General features: G+C 43.8%; 1 protein-coding gene across 1 annotated transcript in view; it reads left to right on the forward strand.

Annotated features, from left to right (window-relative positions):
* The window catches only part of BANK1 (B cell scaffold protein with ankyrin repeats 1), a 2,329,074-nt gene that overhangs the window by 1,739,713 nt on the left and 567,121 nt on the right, over positions 1–22,240 (forward strand). Inside the window, exon 8 of the mRNA XM_085636022.1 lies at positions 15,352–15,439. Coding sequence (XP_085492148.1) covers positions 15,352–15,439 — 88 coding nt within the window. The remainder of the gene's footprint in view (positions 1–15,351; positions 15,440–22,240) is intronic.

Consider the following 22,240-nt stretch of genomic DNA (forward strand, 5'->3'; position numbering starts at 1 on the left):
TTTGAAACATTTGTATTCGTAGTCTGTTGACAAACCCCTCCCCCGCTCTTACCGTCACCGGCTGTGCCGTCACTGGGCGGCAAACTCAGGGACCGCCCTGGGTGGCAAAAGCTCTAGCTACGCCACTGGTTAGCTTTGCCAATGTTTGTTTTCTCTCTCTTATTCCACTTTGGTGGGGAGACAGTTCCTCTCTTTTTATTAGCAGAAAAAGGACTCTGATGCCCTTGGATACAATCTGTGTCAGAGGGAGGGTGGAAGGGAAAAATGGAGAAAGGAAGAAGCCATGGCAGACCCGGGAGAGTGAGTAAAAGGGAGCGAAGAAGGAGAGGAGGGGAGAGGGTAAGAGAGAGTATGAGAGAAGAATGAAAGAAGGATTGAGGGAGTGAGCTAGAATGGGATGGAAGGAATCCTATGTCAGGCTTTTCCAATGCGTAGCTTGTGAGCTACTGGTGGCTCTCCAGCTACCTATAAGTAGCTCTCCTGTGTGCAGTCCCTCCTTGTAAATTTGGAGCTTCTGCTAGGTTGACTTGATATTCGGAAACCAAGATTTAAAAGTGTATATTTGAGTCAAAAATGTGTGTATTTTCAGAACTCATAAAGTTTATATTTGGAGAAAAATGACTGAGTTTCCCAAATATATTTAAAGCTTATATTTGAGTGAAAACCGTGCCATCGGAAACTTATTACTAACAATATTACCTTGATGGTCTGGCGTTGCACCCGCGGCTGTCATGTATTACTCATGTAAAAGCGTTCCAAACAGACAAAGCCTTTTTTGCTTTACTGTTGTTAACACTCCTGATACATGGAGGTGATCACTGCTGGTGGTCTGGTATAGGGTGGCCACGAAGGTAATCCGGTCTGACTTGGCCATTACTACAAAACTGATACTGGTAGCTCACGATGATAATGATTGAACAAATGTAGCTCTTATTACTGGAAAGGTGGGAGACCCCTTGTATACATGTACGTGTATATATGTATGTGGCTCATATCATGTGTATTATAAGCATTGCAGGAGACAGAGAAGGGAAAGGGGATTTAGGAAGTACAGCATTGGGTTGGGGGACTCTTCTAACTCTTTCTCCCTTTTTTTGGTGATCCGTTCCTTAGTAGTACAGATGATGTAACCACTGGCTCAACAGACTGTCTAAATATATGACAACTGTCTTAGGATTACGAGTTGTGATATCACCGTGTGAACAGGTCCTTTGTTGTGCATCATGTATTGCCCCTGCCAGCACGGCCAATGACAGTACGAATATAACATCTAACCATCACTCTCCTACAACTGTGACAATTCAGACTATTTCAGGCCACACAAAGCTATAATAATAGTGTGTGAGGCTATTATTCATTTTCAATACGGTTTGACTTAATACACACGCTCAAATTAAGCACTGGCAGTACACGACATTGGAGAAAATCGAAGTCCGTGGTATTCAGTGGCATAACAAAACTTGAGAGGGCCCCACTGCAAAAAACATGGAGCCCCCCCTCCCCGCCTCGGACCCAGTCAAGAGCTCTCAGACCAGGAGTCGACTACCCGTGCACAGTGCCGGAGGGGCTCCCTGGAACTCCGCCTCCCCCCCCCGCACCGCGGTGCTGCAAGGTCTATTGTTACGCCACTGGAGGTATTGTATTTCCCTTGGCACTATTGCCGCACCATTTGTAATGATGGCCTTACTCTTCTTTCTTCCATTCACTGATTCCCAATTTTCAAGTACCTCTTGTTTTCGAGCACAAGACAGGGTATAAAGCAACAATCAAATCGATTTTGAAGGTGAGCCTGATCAAATGCTAATCACCATGGCTCATTTTGGAGGTGAATTGGGCAACTGTGTTAGGTCTGAACTCAACAACTCATAGACGCTCCACGGAAAATTCCAGCCACAGTCATAAATATGACAGCAGTAAAAAAAAACAGAAAAACACAGAGCTAAGTTTACAAATATATACATAGCACTTCAGAGATTTTCTGCTCTCTAGGCTTTGTGCAGCATACAGATTTATTTCAGCAATATGGAAGAACAGATGCAAATGAAAATTCATAAATTAAAAAAAACATCTCTGAGCATTCCTGAAGCCAAGAAAACAAGGCATGCCTCTCCTTTTAATAAATTGCTCTGTAAAGATATGTTTACTCTGCAAAATATTTGGCAATGTTACTAGCTGGCAATGTGTTTTCTCGTGCTTTGTTGGAATATGTAGCCGCTCTTAGAAAGTAGCTGGATTTTCCCCATGCAAAACTTCCCCTGTCTCCCAGACACTATCTTCAGACTCTAAATGCCAATTTAATATGGACTGGGGCCACACATTCCATCTATTATGAGGGTGACTCACATCCATTATGGGTTTTGTGACCAGGGCCAGTTTTAGGGCAGTGCGACTAGTGTGTCCCACTGAGCGCTGACCTGTGGAGGCAGCGCCGACCTCCGAGGGGGTGCTGTGTTTAGCAATAACTTATGATTGGAGAGATGAGGGGCACTTAAGCCTGGTGGTAGTGAGGGAATCCAAGGAGGGAGTCATGGGGTCTGGGGGCACCAAAAAGTATTTTCCTACCAGGCCCCACCAGCGCTAAAGCCGGCCCTGTTTGGGACCATCACCACTGACCATCATGGGATGTGGAGTTCCATACCATAAATTATACATTGAAAATTCAAGCTTCAACATGCCTGGTAGAACTTGCTAAAAGTTGACTTCATACAGGAGGTTAGTGATACCCGGGAAGAATGATACTCATCATTCTTCCCACTGGTAACCTCCACCATTGCGCTGATTATTACCTGGCAGTGCAGAACACCGGTTGAGAAGTGGTGTTAAGGTTGGACGGAAGCCATCTCTCTTTTGCTAGGTTTAGTGACTAGCAGACTGATCTCTTTTTTTAAGTTTCAAAAGTAGATTTATTAAAAGAATTATGCAAACATCAATACTTCGCACAATTAAACATAAAAGAATACATAGGAAGTAATATTAATGTTACATATTTTGATTGGGAGAAAAAAAACAAAATTCTTTAAGATATACAGAGAGCCGGTTCTTGGAGGTCTAACTATAAGAAGAAATAAGAAGAAAGATTTAATATACTAAAAAGATACAAACATATGAACAATACAGGGAAAAAACATATTAAACAACGACATTCTCAATATATGGGAAGTCAGGGAGGCTGAACAACTTCTTGTACCAAGGGAATGGGAGCAAAGGATTTTTTTGCACTATCATCTAAAGACTGTGTGACTGGAGACCATAGTTGTAACCACTTCTTAGCAAGAGATATAGGATATACAAAAGTTGTATCTAATCTGTGATTATGGCAGACAGCGTACCACCAAGTTAAATATGATAATTTAGGTGTATCCTTCCAATTCTTTGTTATCTTTTGAAAAGCAACTGCTACCAACAGGTCTATGATGTGTATTTGCGATTGCCTCATATTCCAATCGGTAGATAGGCTCCCCAGAAAAATGTTGTTGGGTGAAAGGGGGACTGTGGCATAAAAGATAGTGTTAATCTGAGTCCAGACTTGTTTGCAGAATTTGAGTACATATGGACATGTAAATAGTAAGGGGCCCATTTCGATGGCGGGCGAACGGTAAACGGGACCGACCGCCAGAAGTGCGGCGGTTCCGCTGTGCCCATTAGGATGCAGCCACCACCCTGGCGGTCGCATCACGCATATTTCACATTGTGGCGGGCTGTGCTGTAAGCAGCACCCGCCCCAATGTCAAATATACATGTTGTGCATTGACATGCACAACGTGACAGGCACCTTGTGTATGCCAATGTAGGGGGTTACCATAGGTATCCCACAAGTGGGACCCCCAACACCCCACCCCACCGGGGCCTGCAACGGGCCACCAAAGCCAAAGTCCGCATGCCTTGAGTATTGCAGGTTGTAAAACTGAAAAGAAAACATTTTAAGAGTATATATTTCTTATGCCAAATGGTGGAGGCGAAAAAGGTATCAAAATCATGTGAGGCAGAATGAAGACCAGTGTTCAATACCTTACCGGAGTGTTTAATAACTGGTGTGGAAATCCTTTGTGGTTTATGAGTGAAGCATAGGTACTTTTGAAGTGAGAAAGGTGATAGGAATGATCTCTCAAGATCATCTCATAGCGGGGAGTCCAAAGATGAATCAGACACCCACTTGGATAGTTGTCTTAATAGGAAAGCCTTATGATATCTAAGGAAGTCAGGGAAGTTTATGCTGCCTTCCGATTTTGAGCACATCAATATTTGCAACAACATTCTAGATTTTTTGCTATTCCACAAAAAGGATAAGAGGATGGAATTATTTTTATGAAAAGACTTTGTTGGTATGGACATTGGAATATTGGATATGATATAGAGTACGATAGGGGTCAACAAAATGTTGATGGCAACCCCACCAAGACAAATAGAGAGGGTGCCATTTCGTAGTGAGTGTAGATAATTTATCAATGCATTTATCAAAATTTAGTAAGACTGATGTCTTAATAGATGGGTGAACCACAAGCCAAGGTATTTGATGTGTTGAGGGTTCCATGTAAAGTTAGAGATCACGAAATCCTCCTTAAAAGTGTATTTGGTCAAGGGCAGTATTTCCCATTTCTCAATGTTTAATTTATAGCCAGATGCCATTTTATAGGAGTCAACCTCTTCCAAAAATGCTGGGAGTGTGTGATGTGGTTGAGAAAGGAACAATAGTACATCATCTGCAAATGCTGCTAACTTAGTCTGTTGAGTGTTAGAAGTGAATCCAATTATGGACCGGTTTTGTAGTATTGTAAATAAAAATGGTTCCAGTGCTAAATGTAAAAAGAAAAGGAGATAAAGGACAGCCTTGACATACTCCTCTATGCAAAGTAAAATAGGGGTAGGTAAGGCCAGTAGCGAAAATAGCAGCATTAGGATCAGAGTAAAGTAAAGGAATTAGAGAAAAAATATTTGGGCCAAATCCAAACCATTTCAGTGTATTAAAAATAAAAGGCCAATACTCTATCAAAGGCCTTTTCTGCATCTAAGGCAATCGCTGCAAGAGGTTCTGAATAATGTGGTGTTTTGGTTAGAATATCAAAAAACAAACGTGTGTTGTCAGTAATGTAACGCCCCTTGGCAAAGCTCAATTGTTCCTTACCAAGTAGTTGAGGGAGATGTGATTCGATTCGGATGGCTAATGCTTTAGAGAAAATGTTATAGTCTACATTGACTAGGGAAATGGGTCTATAGTTTTTGCAATAGCGCAAGTCCTGCCTTCTTTTGGAATGAGACAAATCAGGGCCTCTAGAAAAGATCCAGAAAAAATGCGTGCATAGATAAAGGAGGAAATAAGAGTATATAAGTGTGGAAGAAGTATTTGGGTGAAATGCAAATATAATTCAACTGCAAAGTCATCTGGGTCTGGGGCGGTTTTGTGACGTTACAACTCATGCCATTACCCCGCAAGGCGTTGCAACGCAAAATTTTACCCCAACTTGCTGTAGGGGGAGCACTGGAAGTTGGAATAGTTTAATTTTCTATTCCAACTCCAGTGTGTGCAACAGTAGGGAAGGTGTTGGAGTTAATTCCAACACCTTCTAACCACTGCAACACACCTTTTGCGTTGCAACGGCATGCAAGGTAATGGCTTGCGGTGTAACAGTTACGGTGTAAAGGCTGTTTCCATCTGGGGCTTTATCTTCAATGCATTAAGCAATTCAATCTGCGTGATATCGGATTCTAAAAGATGTAAATTTGTTGGGGGATCTGCATGCTTCTGGATAGAAGAAAGATAACGGGATATAGCTGCGTCTGTAGGCATGTTCTCTGGTGTGTACAATGATTTTTAGAATTGGACAAACTCTTGTAAAATTAAGGAGTATCTGTATTTTGGTGTTATCAATAATGGATTCAATTTGGAGTTTATTCTGCTTGATCTTGAGGGAATTAGCTAATAATTTAACTGATTTTTTGTGTCCCCCATAACATTTTGCACTGGTTTTCAGTAAATATAAGGAAGCGCTTTAAGTAGAATCCTTATTAAATTTAATCTTAGCATTTATACGTTCAGATAGACATTCCTTTGACTTGGAGGTGTAAAAGGAGTACTCTAGCCTCTTTATCTTAGTAAGAAGTTCATTATTAAGTAATGGAGATTTCCTTCATTTGTTGGACACATACCTGATGATAAAATCACCCGCAGCAGATTTTAAATCATCCCATATTGCATAAAAGGGAATATTATCAGTTTTGTTATTTTGAAAATATTCATGGAAAAAGGATTCAAAGGATGCGTTGAAATTGGGGTCTCAAAGTAGGGAATTGCTAAAACGCCATATTTTGGGAAGCACAGATTGAGGTTAAATATCCAGCTGAACCCAAATAGGAGCATGGTCAGAGATGAGTATGGGACCCATATCAGCTGAACGTAAAGGTTGAGAAACATTATGTGAAATGACAATATGGTCAATTCTAGACTAGGTCTGGTACGGTGGGGAAGGTAGGTGCATTTTGCGAAGAGGGATTGCAGAGTCTCCATGCATCCGTTAGGTTTCGGTGTTTTAATGGTTTGTAGAAAATGTAATCTGCTTTATTTGGGGTGAAAAAAAACCTGGATCTAGAAAGGGATCGACCACCTGATTGTAGTCACCAGCAAGAATAAAATTCTCTGTCGAGTACTATGCAAGTAGTGAAGAAATTTGGTACCAAAAAGGAGCATCACCATTAGTTGGAGCATATATATTGAACAAAGAGACCGGAGACTTCCTGATCATTAAGTTGGTAAACAGCCATCTACCCTCATCATCTGACTCCTGAGAAATAAGCTTAGCATTCAGTGCTTTGGGACATAAGGTTATAACTCTGTTTCTTTTACCATCACCAGGTGAAAAGAAATCTTCACCTACCCAGTTCTTTTGAAGTTTTAGAGACTCAGACTTTGTCAGGTGTGACTCCTGCAATAAAGCTATATTAACATCTAATTTAGATAGATATGATAATACTTGTTGCCTTTTGATGGGGTAGTTTAAGCCTTTGACATTACATTTAACAATTTTTAAAGACATAAAATATCTGTAAACAATAAAAAAATAAATAAACCAGCATTGATGAATATGGTATCAGACATAGACCATAATACAGGTATGAATATATTGACATTGAAAACCAGTGGGTTAAGAAAGAAAGAGAAGAAAGAATAATAAATAAAGAAGTGGTAATGGAATATATTATAGAAAAGGGGGTAAAAGAAAGAAACTAAGGTAGATTTAGAAAAAGGAACATTCATGCTAAAAATACTACAAGAAAAAAAAAGACCATACCTACATGAATTCCAAAATACATAAGGGGTGGGGGGGATGAGGCCACATGGAACGATGACACGTCCAGACACCATGAGGGAAGGCGGGAAGGACCGTGGAACAAACGTCATGCAAACAGATAAGTCATACAACAAGGAGATGGACTGCCAGATTGATCTAATGCTTCCATTTCAACAAGGTGCAGTGCCAAAGCAGCAATTGTGAATTTGACCTCACACCTCATTAGCGAAAAGATGCCACCTATGGTGGTAGTTGGTTTTGACACTCTTCACTGGGGGAGGCCCTCAGCGACACAAATTTGCTGTCTGAGTAAATTAAATGATTGTTGAGCAGCTCAATCAGTTGCATATGCATCTACTGTAGGGTCTGAGTGATTCACGAACATGTGTCATATCAGCAAAACATGTGCCATTTTGGTTGCGCATGACCCCAAAAAAAGAGCATATTTGTGAATGAACAGCATTTAAAGAGCAGCCTCATGAAACAAGTCTTGTCTCCTCGGCTGCTGACTCTAGTTGGGGCTTTAACACCCCTTCGAGTACACTGAAAGTGTTGGCACAAAGTGATAACACTATTTTCACCAAACTCCATAATAACTAATGGTAAATTAGTCCATTGCCGTAATGAGTGTTTCAAGAAGTGTAGCATGTGTGTGACGTCAATAGTAGATTATAAATGATAAGTCTGAAGTTCTCACTGTTTAAAAACAGATGAGCATTCTCTAGTGACCATGCTACATCAAAACTTTCTTTCTCTGCTTTTGAGTTTGACTTACTTGGGCTCGCCAGGCTCCTCCTGGCCTCAGTAATGAGCTATCTCGGTGATTAGGGATCATGCTAATGCAGAACTGGCATTGTTCTGAATAATACATGACAGCAGATTAACAGTATCTTCAGATAGTGGTGCTTGATCAAATCATACCATGCTGTTATCTTCAGCAATGTGTGGCCAACAGGCAATTTGACACTTTTATAACCAGAGAGATGTCCAACTCTTCTCAGTCAGATCCCTCAGGTGGCACTGATAGAGGCAAAGTCCTGATTGCACCAAACTCAGTAGCTAGCAATAACATAGAAGGAAAGAAAAGATGACATGTTCTCAGAATAAAGTGATTGCAAAATCTTGCAACTTATTAGGGGAAGGAAGCATCTGTTTGTATAAAAGTATATGTCCTCAGACCTGCGGACAGCATTTATCCTTATTGAGTGTTAGGTTCATTTTATTCAGATCACAGCAGCATCATGTTTCTGCATTACTTTCCCAAGCACAAAAATATCATCACTATAGTTCAGACAGTTGAAAACGCCTCAAATTGCCTTCTATATTTCCTCATAGAACACAAAAACTGATGCGCTCCTATCTAAACGAATGTAAGGGCCTGATTACGAGTTGCTAATTCAATTCCGTCCTGTGCGTAAACCCCAGTTTAAGTACGGGTTGGAATTGCGAGTTGTTAGGTACTTAACGCATCTGATAATTATCAGTTGCATTAAATATCTCAACTGTCATTAAATTTCAGCAACTCAAGACTGCTGAAATATAACTGGGGAAAATCATACAATATTTACCCTACCATGTGGATTTTGGAGAGTTATACACTTCGTAATAGGTGTTATCGCACCGGATAAATATGGTACCCCTCGCTATCAATATTTATCAGGTGCGATAAATAACATCTAAACTTGTAATCAGGGCCCAAGTTTGTAGCAAAAGTGGTGATGCATCAAGACAATTCTTACATTTCTGACTTATCAAATATTTTGTTGTGAATAAGCTTGGAGGAAAGTTTTGCTGCATTGAATTGGTGTATCACATGACTGATGCAGGGAGTGAGGCACCAGTTCAGCTAAATATCTTGGTTCAGCTGCCACATATCCAGACATATGCACAATTGTACTCCCTAATGTCTCTTCTGCACTGGGACAACCATAAAAATCAAGTTCCTGGAGTAGGTCCAACCAGTGGCTCAGTAATGTCTTCTTTCAGGAGCCTGGTGAGTTCTGCTTTGACTTCCTGTTGTTTGTTAAAAGGGATGCCACAAAACTGATGAGTGATCAGCTTTACTGAGTAATCATTGTGCAGTATTTTCGGTTTGTAGTTTAGCTTTCCCGGGTCTATGAACAAATTTGTTGATAGCTTTAAAATATCAAGTTCCTGAGATGAGGTTACGTTCAATGAGAAGACAGAGCACGTGAAGGAAAACATTTTGATGGCGGGTCTAAAAATAACAATGATGCTGTGTCGTTGGCAGCTTCAAAGACATACATTTCAAATTCACCATAATATTATTAATGAAATGGAGCAGGCCAATAGCAGGGTATCTGCAAGAAAGTGGTGTGTTGACACCAAATGCTTAAACTGTTTCCAAGCTACTTCAAAGGATCAAGCTTGTGGTCCAGTAGCTGGACTTGGCAGCATGTTTCAGCATATCTGACTTTCATCTCTGTTCACCATTGAGGCTAAATGCAAGATTTGATGTGTAGACTAAAACATGGTCCAGTTTTACCACAGGCATGAAACTTGCTATATTTTGTTGGACATGCACCAATATCTGGAAGATTATAGCTCCACCAAGAGCACTGCCTAGGAAGAGGTGACCAGACATTTACATGTTCTTCACACAGCAGAACGTTCTACCTCACTACCCTTGTGTGCCCTTCTGATGAGCCATCATTTATTTTTGAGCTTTCGTGAAAGCTATTCTCAAAAAAGAGTGGGCCAAAAAAGAGTGAGTCAGATGTCCTCATCCCTCACGACCGACGGTACCGATCAGGTGTGACAGGGCAGGCGCGAGGGGGATGTTAAAAAGGTATAACTTACTTTATCGCTGACGCATCTCTGCTCCGCATCAGCAGTCAGCCGAACAGGAACCAGGAAGCACCCAAGGTCCCCTGACCAATCACAACGCTGCAATGCAGCGTTGTGATTGGTAAGCACCCAGGCTCCCCTGGCCTTGAGCGCTGTGGGTCGGCGCTCAGACAGGGACTTGGGGCCTAGGCATGTACAGCACGCAGGCTGTAATGCAGCCTGCAGGTAGAAAATGCAAAGTGCGCATGACTGTTTGGCCGGCCCCTGAAGGTGGCAAAGAAGTCATTGCGCATTTGAAGTGGACAACCCACTCCTCACCCTGCCCTACTCTGAGAGCAGAGCAGCCCCGCCCGCCCGCCAAGCAGCACGACAACATAGAATGATAATAACTTTGAGTTATTATCATATTATGTTTTCTTTATTTACACTGCTTAAAAGCAGTGGGGCGTATCTCCTCCGCCTTAGCGGAGGAGCTTCCACTGTAAAAATAGCTCTGTTCTCTTTTATGGTCACAGGAAGGTTCTTGTATGTCTCTAATTTAATGGCAGAACAATGATTGTCCCTTAGAGTGGAACATTGTGTTCCCTGCAAACTCTGCTGCAGCAGACAGCAAGAATCATGATGTTTGTTTTCTGTTTAGAGATAGATGACTGCTATATATTTTAGATGCGCTGAAAGGTGACCTCTGGCTGACCTAACTTAATTTATGTTTCTAAATGGAATATTTGAATGGAAAAGTGAAAAAATTATTTTGTAAGAGTACATTCGATATACTCGCTCTCAAGTGAAATAAGGTTCAGCATTGTTTTCTCATTTTGAGCGTGTCACTCAGCTCACAGGGTGGCAGTATGTTTCTTTTAAAATGAGGAAACTGGGGTATATGTACAAGCCCCTATCGCCACGGGAACGTCACTTTTTGTGACGTTCCCGTGGCGATAGGGGCCTTGCTTTAACGTGGCTTAATGCTGCCTTGTACACAAGACACCCTTTCACACTATGTTTAGCATGAAAGGAGCGTGCAGTGGGTGTTGTGGTGGGCGTTCCACCGCAACACCAATTGTATTTGACGCTGCCCCCTATGTACAAGGGTGGCGTACATAGGAGGCAGTGCCAAAATTAATACCAGGAAATCCCTGGTCTTAAGGTGGCGAAACGAGGAGAAATGAATTATTTCTCCTCGTTTTTGCTTTTTCCATGTGTGCTGCCTTGTGCAGCACACATAGAAAAAGCAAAATGCCATGGTTTGTTTATGTCCCTTCCTGCACATAAACAAACCTTTTTTTAAATGCCATTTTGTAACTTTCATGTGTGCTGCATGAAGCAGCACACATGAAAGTTACAAAATGGCATTTTAGGATTGTTTATGTGCAGGAAGGGACACCTTCCTACACATAAACAATCCTCCCCTGCGCACAGACACCCTTGCACTCTGGTGCTAGGGTGCTTGCATTGGCATTAAGTTGTGAACCTTGGCGCCATCGCAGGGAGAAACGCAAGGCTGCACCACATTCTTATAAATATGGTGCAGCCTTGCGTTTCCGAAGTGAGAGAGAGGCGTTAAGCCCAGGAGGCCAACGACACGCTCCGCCAATTCGTCGTACATATGGCCCTGCTAGTGTGCCCCCTTGCCCCCCTCTGCCGCTAGCCTCCTTGGTCCTGCTAAACACCTCTCATAAAGTGCTTACTTATCTTTTGCAGAGCTTCGCACCTATAAACGTTCTAGCTGTACTTCCAAGATGCTTTAGGAAAAAAATCGATTTTTCATTACTTTTTTTCTCGCTTATTGTTTTCTTAAAGTTGTCTTTCATCTTTTTGTGCCTCGTGCATTCTGTATTCTTTGAGATAGTATCACATTGCACTGTCCTGCTACCTTCCGGATAAGAAGGAATGGCATATTATTCCGAGTTTCTATTTATAATTATGTACATATAGGCCATAAGGCTTTGTTGCTGAAGCATCCCCCCAAAACGACCAAAGTCAATAAAAAAGTTCCCCCTCTTTTTCAACAGTTTTCAGAAACTTTAGGATAAGCAGAAAGAAACGTGCTATAAAATACATCCAGCGAGTCCTTATTCTGAAAGGGAAGATTGGTCGAGACCCACTGCTTTACTACTTTGGCTGAGGTCACATTTACGACCTTCACACATCCCCTATGGGGCTCATCTCAAAGGTGAATGAGGCCCATATTAAGATTTCCACCTAGGTTTAGGTGCTAGTCTCCCCGTGGAAGAAATCATCTTTTCTTTACGGAGTTCTCCACCTAGATTTAGACTTACCACTGTCCAGCTGCTGAAATGAGGGGGGTGGGGGGGGGGGGGAGAATCCTACGACCAGATTTCCAACAGTAAAGTTACTATTAGTAGCTCAGTATTAGTTTAAAATATATATATATATATATTAATTACAGTGTTAAACCCCCAAACATTTGCAGTTGTATTGGATGGATTACAAGTTTGGATGCAAGGCAAGTTTTATTTTAATTGTATGCCAAATCATTTTTTAAGATACCCGTTAACTTACATTGATTAAAAAAGTAATTTAATTATTAAAAAAGAAATACCACAAATTACAATACTTTTTATATGTAAAAACATAACATTAAAAAACTAAATATAAATGTAACATAAAAAGTGATCTACTTTAATTTATTTTATAATTGTTACTATAAGTTGTGTTAGTGTTATTCCCTGCATCTATTGTTTTTAATGAGAAAGTGCCTCAGTACTATTGGTTGGCCATGTGTGGTGTTTGCTTTACTCCAAGGTTTGGCTAAAGCACATGTAAGACTCTTTTATCAATAATACTAATGCAGCAGATGTAGGTATTTATTTTGTGATTCTGAATTATCTTCATCGGCGGCTGGCACAGGTAAGCGCCGTGGGGCGGGGCAGGTCGCGACAGGAGGGAAGTCAACAGATGACGGAATAGGTATTATTTATTTATTTAATTATACCTATTCCGTCAACTGTCGACTTAACACCCTCCGACCCCGCCCCGCCCCACCGCATTTACCTGTGCCAGCCTCTGCTGATTATCTCATTCATTTATGGGTCTGTTTTTGAATCGGCATGTACCACATTAAACTTCTCCTTTAATTTCCCTAAACTCAACCAATTTATCAGTAATTATTCCCTAATTTTCTATCACTCCACATTATCCCTCCGACATGTACTACTAAAACCTATACCTCCATGTGCGGATATTGCAACAACTGCGGCTGAGATCAATGTGCAGAAAAGATAGGAGATCTCTGTCTGAAGGTTTGTGAATTGCATTTTGGAGCACATAAAGCAGTAGTACTTTACATACTCTGAAAGGACTTTTGTGAAAAGGGCAGCGGCAACCGGCACGGGTAAAAGTGCGGGGGGTGGGGCAGGGTGGGAGGGAAGTCGAAAGACAACAGAATAGGTATAATTAAATAAATAAATAACACATAGTCCGTCGTCCGTCGGCTTCCCCCCCCCCCCCGCTGCCGCATCCTACCACCAACCCACCACCCCCCGTGACGCCCACAGCGTTTACCAGAGCCAACCACCACTGGAATAGGGCCCAAAGTTTTCCAGAAACGTAATGAAAGCTGCGACTGTCGCAGTTTTAGAGGTTTGCTTCTGGAAATCTGTTGTGAATTTGTATTTGCAGTAATGTACATGCATTTCCCCATGCCTATTTGCAGATGTGCAATTACGCATGATGTAATGTCATTGTTTCTGTGTAATGCAACATTTGTATGTGTTTCTGCTCTTACTGGGGTAAACCTCCTACCATTTCCAGGGCAGAAAGGAGTTGGAGAGGAATTTCAGAATACCCACAAGCTTTTGAATTTGTGGATGTTCCAAAGCTTTTTAAAGAAACCCATCTCTTTTACTCTCACTCCCTCACCCCTTGAGTGCAATTTACTTGCATGCAATATTTTTCCATGGGAGGGTAATATTGCACGTAAAGGATTTTCTGTTACAAAGTCACATTTTGTGAATATCTTCCACTCCTAAATCAGTCAATTTGGATATGTAAATTAGGCTTACAAGTGAAAATGGCTCAGTGCAAAGACCATTACTCACAAATGAGGGACAATGGGCTTTTGGAAAGGTCCAACGTACATGCCCTAGACAGCCAAAAGAAGAAGGGTACGTAGTTCCTTGGTGGGTCTAAAATCTCAGTCAGAGAACTTGTTGTTTTCACGATGGCAGGCTGTCTTGTCGTACAAACAATAGGAGGAGAGGGATTCCTCCTTTCGGAACTACTGCCCTCAAACACCCAGCAAGCCAGGATATGGGTGCTCTACTCCTCGTGGGTAGACCCATGAGGAGTAGAGCACTCATATCCTGACCCATTATAGTCAGATAGCTGCCACTCCTTTCTCTTTTTATCAGGCAGGGGCCCTTCTAGAATAACGCTTGTTTTATAGGAGTCCTGACCTGTTTTAATTCTCACATTCACTACTACATCTACACACACTCGGGCCCTCACACCCACGGCACCTAACGGCGAGGAACAAAAGGTCTCCGACAAAGAACCCCTTTATGGGTGCCCGTTGGGTATTGCAGCGCCGACCCGACGAGGAGCAGGCCCATATGATGAAGCATGACACCTAGCTTGCTGGTTGTGTAAGGGCACTAGTTCTGAAAGGAGGAATCCCTCTCCTCATATTGTTTGTACGACAAGACAGCCTGCCATCGTGAAAACAGCAAGTTCTCTGAGATTTTAGACTCAGACTCACCAAGGAATTATGTACCCTTCTTCTTTTGTCTGTGCAAATACCCACAGTTTGATGACTTACTACTGGGTGGTAACTGAAAATGTCACCAGTGAGGGATATCTGCTGTGTGGCAATATCTGGACACAAAATACAGTGGCGGCCGTCAACATTAAAATATGATGGGGCACGATGCCCAAAAAACTCACTATATATGTTGCCCGTGCCACGTCCAGTGTCTCTCTCCTTGCGGCTTGGGGTCTGTGGCTGCAATCCCTTGGCTGATTCTCAGCCCTGGGATTGTGCAGGCTGAAGTGCGTATGTCAGATTGGCCGGCCAAACTGACATGCGCACTGGCAGGGATTGCAGGAAAAGTGCAATTGCACGAATCAGCCCACCTTTGTGCTGTAACAGCACAAGCATGTGACCAAAATAAAATGGCATTTATTACCATTTTATCAATGTTTGTTTGTGCTGTGCTTGCAGCAAACGGGGCGTCGCTCCACAGTCATTACGGAGGCTGACAAAATACAGTATGTCTGACTTTCGTTTAATCTTTCCTTTCAGATTTCTACATGGGAAAATGAGTATTTGAAAGAAGCAGAGGAAGAGACAGAAGATGAAAATATTTATGTTGCCATGCACTCTGCTTCAGGTATATCACATATCTTGACCTTTTTTTTTTTTGCAGCTTTGCTAAAACATGCCTATTGGAAGAATTGCCAAATCTCTAATATAAATATTTCAACCTGACAGGATTCAAAGCAGTGATGCATAATTAGAACATAAGTTGATAAAAGAAATACAACAAAACAATATCATCTATTGTTACCTGAGTCCACTACAAACAGGGACCAACCATATGTAAATCAGCAATGGCCCTCCTCCAATAGGAACAGTACAGCCCTAGGCCACATCCTCCCTGAATAGGAACACAAGGAATTCCGACTGCTCTTGTTATTATTAGGTCTTATCTGGGAAATGTAACGTGTGTGTATCTTGAATCGTATGGCACACTTCACGGGGAGTGCATGTTACGCTTACAGCAATCTCACTACAAATGATGCCCAACAAGGCCGAAATCGGTAGAAGGTTGCTTGAGTTCCCTTTTAGAGGGGATATGGTGTAGGACTTCCAGGTGGATTTATTCTAATGGAGTTCAACCAATGGTGATTTGCTTTGGATGCGTTCCTTTCTGTGAGGTACAGTAAGAAAAAAAAACACAATGGATTGGAATGAAGACCAAAGAAAATACCAGTGGCTGAGATTATTGCAAGTATTTCTCACATCTCTGTGTTTGCTCTGCTTTCTTCAGTGTGTTTGGTCTGGCCACTTCTGTTGTGTGATCTTCAATGGTCTCTTTCAGTTTTCCCTACACTGCTAGTGATTTGTCTCAATTCCTACTGGAATCTAAATTATCCCACACACCTATCTGTTTGCATAGCCATCTCTCAATTATATAATGGTCAAAATCACAGAAACATTGTTCGTTCCCCGCACATCCCATACATACGTTTTCACTAGGGGTACAGTATCTATTATGCAACCTATGCACATAAGATGGGAGGAGGACTTGCTGTCATTTTTAAGATGTGATGGTTCTGCACCCTGGGCAAGGAAGCAACTTTTAACTCCAAAGAACTTCTTATACACCAGAGAAAAGGCTCAGAAATGAATTCTTAGACCTCCTCAGCACCTTAATCCCCCAATATGCCCACACCATCATCTTGGGTGACTTAACCTTCCAGACAACCCAAGCATTAAAAGATAACAAGCAACACTCTCCTCAACCTCACCAGCACACTCACTGTGGTACAGTCTACCACCCAGTCCAACCAATGCATCAAGAGCAACTCAGAAAGGGAACAACAAATCTCCAGATAGTACCAAACTAGTTTGTCAACAATGGAAAGCTTAACTCATGCTATCTCTAAATTAAACGCCTTTACCTTCTGAACAACATCAATTCATTTCTGGGAAACCTTGTGAACACCCATGCTCCAATTAAACCACACCGTTCCAAGCCAAACACTTTAGCATTCCGATACTCTAAAGGACTTACTGACAACAAATGCTCCATCCACAGACGGGAAAGGAAATGGAAGAAAAAAGAGATCTCCTGATGATCTTAGACTACTGATGTCCTTCTGTGTAATACATAAGCAACTCATCACATAAGCCAAAGCATTCAAAGAAACTGTCACAGAGGCAGACAACTCTTAAGACAATGAAACATAGCATCAGCCCCTGTCTGATCCTTCAACCTCACACTTGCCAGACATGTGCACGGCTGTCAACCTCTTCTTCAGTGAAAAAATAACGAAGATCTGGCAACACACTGATGACACCAAAAGCGCTTCTACTATGACATCTACACCTCTGGCCTACGTCACACAATGTTCATCCTTCAAACCACTGTCTCTCTCTCATCTTGCCAACATCGCCAAGTCTCTCAAAACCACCTTTTGTGAGGATGATGACTTACTCTTGTCCTACATCAAAGCCCTCTCTGGAGAAGCTCTAGCACCACTACTCTTTATCATCAACTCCTCTGCGACTCAAAGCCTCTTCACAGAAGCCCCCAAGACATGCTAGATCATCCTACTCCAGATGAAACCCACACTAGACTCTGATGGCCTTGCCAATTACCAACCAAGCACTTGTGGAAATTTAGCTTGTAACTGAACATTATCTGCGCCATCTTGCCTCTCCCCAGCGCCACGCACAGCGAACGCACGGCCGCCATTTTAGGCACCCCACTCTCTCCCCCGCTCATTTTCGATCGCCAGCGCGTTCCCCTGGCGCTGCAAGCATACCCCGCGCGCCGGCCACCCCCGCTCTCTCATACACGGGCCATAAACCCTCTCCTTCTGCGCGACCCTGCCATGGAACCACATCCTACGCCTGACCGACTTCCCATACATGGTCATGCATCTCTTTTTGATAACCCCCTTCCTCTGCGCCCCATTGTCCGAATCGATCCCAGGCCATCACCTAGCCCTGCGGATGCAGTTTATTGCCCCTACTGTAAGGGAAACACCCCACATCAAAGGGATTACAGTAGATCAAAAGCCCCTACCCCCTGAGACCCGGCCGGTCGCACACACCCCCGGGAATTGGCGGAATGTCCAGCTGTGTGATAGCCATCTCCTACTGTGGATGGGGTGGGGACTTCCACTGTAGATATGTGTGGGAACGAGCTCGAAGTGGGGATTCCGAGGATGTTCTTTCATGTTCCAAGACAATCTCAAGAATGTGCCATGTATGATAACCCTGCAATAAAGTCATAAACCTGTGTATAAGAGGCCAGGCCTCAGAGATGCAGTTAGAGCACCTCGTGACGATACCTTGCTGTCTGATCTGATGTGTTCTGCTCCGACGGAATAAAACTTTGTTTCCTGCCTTCCAGTCTCCGGCGCCTGCCTCTTTATTGGTTTAACATCGAATGGTATAAGAGGCGATTACCGCCGGGCAATACTTGAAAGGTTATCGACTGAAACTGCCGCTACCATTTAACAATTGGCGTCCCAAGCGTGGGGCCCATCAGCGACACGTGGATCCAGTGGGAGAGGTCCTGACGACAGAGTGAACAACTGCAACGATCGGGAGAGCTCCTGCCCGATAGACCCTCGTCTGGCAGCCGATCATCCGAACTTCACTGGTTCCGAGCAGACCTCTCTCGAGTGATCTACGGTCCTGACTGGGAACCATCAGGAGTGCCGCGGCAAATACGGAAAGTAGAGGACGATCGGGCGCTGGAGGCGGAAGACGAGAAACTGTCCACGCGGTCCAGGTAAGGTCGTGAAACACAACAAATTGCGAAATAATTGATTGATTATTTGAAATACTAGTATTGCTCATTGATTGTTCTCTTTGAGATATTCGCTGTCTACAAACGGGGAGGAGTAGAAATACTCTCTCTCTCTCCCTTTGCAGATAGTGAAGGGTAGGTAACGCAGACTTTTGTCCCCGTTGTAACCCGTCGTGCCTATCTTTATCTCCCCACTGATTGATTGTCCGAACATTGATTGTTTTTGAAGAATAGTGCTCTTTGAGATATTCTCTGTTTGCAAATAACGTAGAATAGAAATATTCTGTCTAGTCTTTGCAAATAGTGAAGGGTAGGTAACGCAGACTTTTGTCCCCGTTGTAACCCGTCGTGCCTATCTTTATCTCCCCATTGATTGATTGATTGATTGTCCGAACACTAGTTGTTCGATATTGGTTCTTTGGAGGTATTCTCTGCTTACAAATAACGTGGAATAGAGATATTCTGTCTAGTCTTTGCAAGCAGTGAAAAGATAGGTAGTGCTGACTTTTGTCCCCGTTGAAACCCGTCATGCCTATCTTCTCCCCACTGATTGGTAGTTGGTTCTGCCCGGACCGCTTATTAGAGGTGAACCATCCGGCTCCACTGGAAGGCACCCCTAATAAGGACATGTTCACTAAATATGAACTAATCGCCGTAGTTTATAGCAAGCTATGGCATAAAATATACAAAGGGGGACCCCGAGAGTCAGTGGCCACTGGTGGGATCCTTTTTGACCCTACAAAACTAAAGAAACGCTAGGAAATAGCCCTTTGTGGGATATATGGAACTAGGGGAAGGAACCAAGCTCACGGTCAAGACGGCCACGAGGTAGCCCGGCTCCATAGCTCTCGCTGCCTAAACATGTCTGCCCTACCACCCACCCCGCCCAGTAGACACAACCGGAAGTCTGTTGATACCCACCATCAACGTCACCGAACTTGACTAGGATCAATTGGACAATGCCATTTTCCGATTACACTAACTAGATTGCAAATATGTACAACACTCCAACAAAGTAGTATGGTTAAACATTTTAATAACTTATAGGTATAACAACATTCCGACAAGATGAACAGGTTAAAACACGTTTTAAACAACTATTTACATGACAGTCTGCTGCGACCTGCATCCCAAAGCACTTACGTCCACGTGACACCGTCCTCGCCTCTCCTTCCTCGAAGTTGCAACATTGGCCTGTTTTGGGCGGTCCTTTTAGTCGGTTTTGGGCTATAAAAGCCATGCAAAAATCCATTGACATCAGTGGCGGACGACTGTGCGAATAGGCCGGAGGCTGCACGAAGCGCCGAAGCTCTGGCAGCGCCAAGGCGGAGTCTGCCACGCTGTGCGGATCTTCCCATTCTCTTCTTCCTTCAATAACGGAGGGTGCCCTGGCGGGGGGAAGCGACGCGGACGGGCCTCCCCCACCTCCCCAGGTGGAGGCTCGCCAGCAGATGAGGGCACCCCAACCGTCTCTTTCGCCGGCCAGCCGAGTTGCGCCCTGCCACTTCATTCGCCGTTCGGCTGAGTTGGCGCCCCTGCACTCGACCGCCGGACAACCACCCAAGCACGGGTTCACCAGGATTGCCACTAGCGCCCGACGCGAGGAGTGGGCCCCCGCAGCCGAGTAATCGGGGATCCGCCCCGGTGGCAATACCATCCGAACTGCTGCTGTTGCTGCTAATGGACCCGCCCCGGTGGCGATACCATCCGAACTGCTGCTGTTGCTGCTACTGGACCCACCCCGGTGGCTGTACCGAAGAGCTGCTGCTGCTGCTGCCTTTGGACTCCGGTGGTCGGTTCTTCGGATCCAGGCCTAGCCCACCGTGAGACGGTTCTGGACTCGAAAGCTTGTCTGCTTGGGCGTGGGCCCCACCCTTGACAAAACGCCCCCTCAGCTTTGCAGATTCTGCGGGAGTCATTGGCACTCGACTCCCGCGGACTTCCGGGAAGGACAAACCGCCGCCATTGTTCTTTGCACCCGGGCGGCAGCCACCTTGCCTCCGCTTGGTGCAGTGAGAAAGACTGATTCAAGACGTCGGTGGAAGAACCCGCCTGCTGCCCCGCCCCAAGAACGGACCACGGCATTGCTACAAGATCGCGGTGACGCCATGCTGACGCAAGCTGACGCTAACGAAAGTTCTCGAACTACCGAAAGGAATTCTGGTCCAACAGCTAATTCATGGAAAGACTTAGACTGTACACTGGCCCAACCTCGCCCCAAAATGGCGCCGATGTAGGAGAGGCCTACAACTCCTTGTGGCGTTCCAGTCACGTGGCATTTGTGTTAAAAAGAGATATGTATGTGATGCTTCCACACATGATGGTCGGGGGGGGGCGGGGAGGGAACCGATTTTTGCTAAAGTAGTGTTGCTCGTGATACTCGACGCCTCTCACGCCGTGGCCGGCCTATAGCGGTTGTAGGCCCGTATTTGTATACTGACATTGTTTTAAATAAAGGGCTTCTTAAAAGGAATTACGGAATCAGTGTCATGACAAATCATCTAGGTTGGTAAAGGTTTTTCTTTTGAATAAATGATTGTTACTCCCAAGCAAAAGAAGACAGATAATGCAGACCCCATTTGCCTGGATCTTTTTGATTAACGGAATTTGTACCCATCACACCTGTCCTTTTCCAAGAGTTGTCAAATCGATGGTCAACTATAGCTTAAGGTATATGCCGAACGCAGGGTATGGTATCTTGCACCATAATACACGACCGATTGAGAAATGCATGTACGACCAGGGAACCCGAATTTAGGAGATGAATGAAATAGAGCATCTTTGTCTCGGCCAAAAAGAATAATAGGTCTGTGGTATTACCCACTCCTGCGGCTAGCCTGGTACGTGGTAAGTAGAACTTTTTCGTGTCTACGCGCGCTAAGGTACTTTGAATACTGCACATCCCCTCCCCTCTTTTTCCCCTCTATAGGTCACGACGAAGTTCCGACTGAAGAATGGAGTGGACATGGACCGCACCGTGTTCAATATCAGGAAGAACATAGACAAACGTTGTGGGATAGTGCGTAAAGCGCAGACCACCATTGGGAACCTGAGAAACTGTATGGTATGATTGTGCGTGTGTGCTACGATTATACGGTATGAATGTGTATGCATTTCATGCTTGGGTCACTTGAAGAGAGCGTCACCGTATGATTGAAGTGCTCGTCCATCGATCAAAGGGAGGAGAGTAAAAGGTCCGACACCCCCCCCCCAAGATAAACTACAAAATACTGAAAATACGCAGCATGCATAGGAAAGAGGACAGGAAAGGAGAGGTCCCCATACTCAACGTAGCCCTGAGTCTCCGTCTTAAGTTTCTGCGCTTCATGCATGTACTGTCACACCCTATCCGGTATTTGTGTGTACGTGATCACCGAATTTATGTCTTTTCCCCGCTTGTGTTTTCTTACATAGAACAGACCCATGCTACTCCATGTTGTGTGTGCACCAAGTGGCCTATTATCGTACCCATGTCTCTCTCTCTCTCTCTCTCTCTCTCTCTCTCTCTCTCTCTCTCTCTCTCTCTCTCTCTCTCTCTCTCTCTCTCTCTCTCTCTCTCTCCCTCCCTCTCTAAAGGCTTTCTTACCCTCTTTCTTTTTGAAATAAATTAACGACACATACCTCTTCGGTAAGTGTATAATTGGC

The sequence above is a fragment of the Triturus cristatus genome, chromosome 2_1, assembly GCF_964204655.1.
Source record: "Triturus cristatus chromosome 2_1, aTriCri1.1, whole genome shotgun sequence".
Taxonomy (NCBI): Eukaryota; Metazoa; Chordata; class Amphibia; order Caudata; family Salamandridae; genus Triturus; species Triturus cristatus.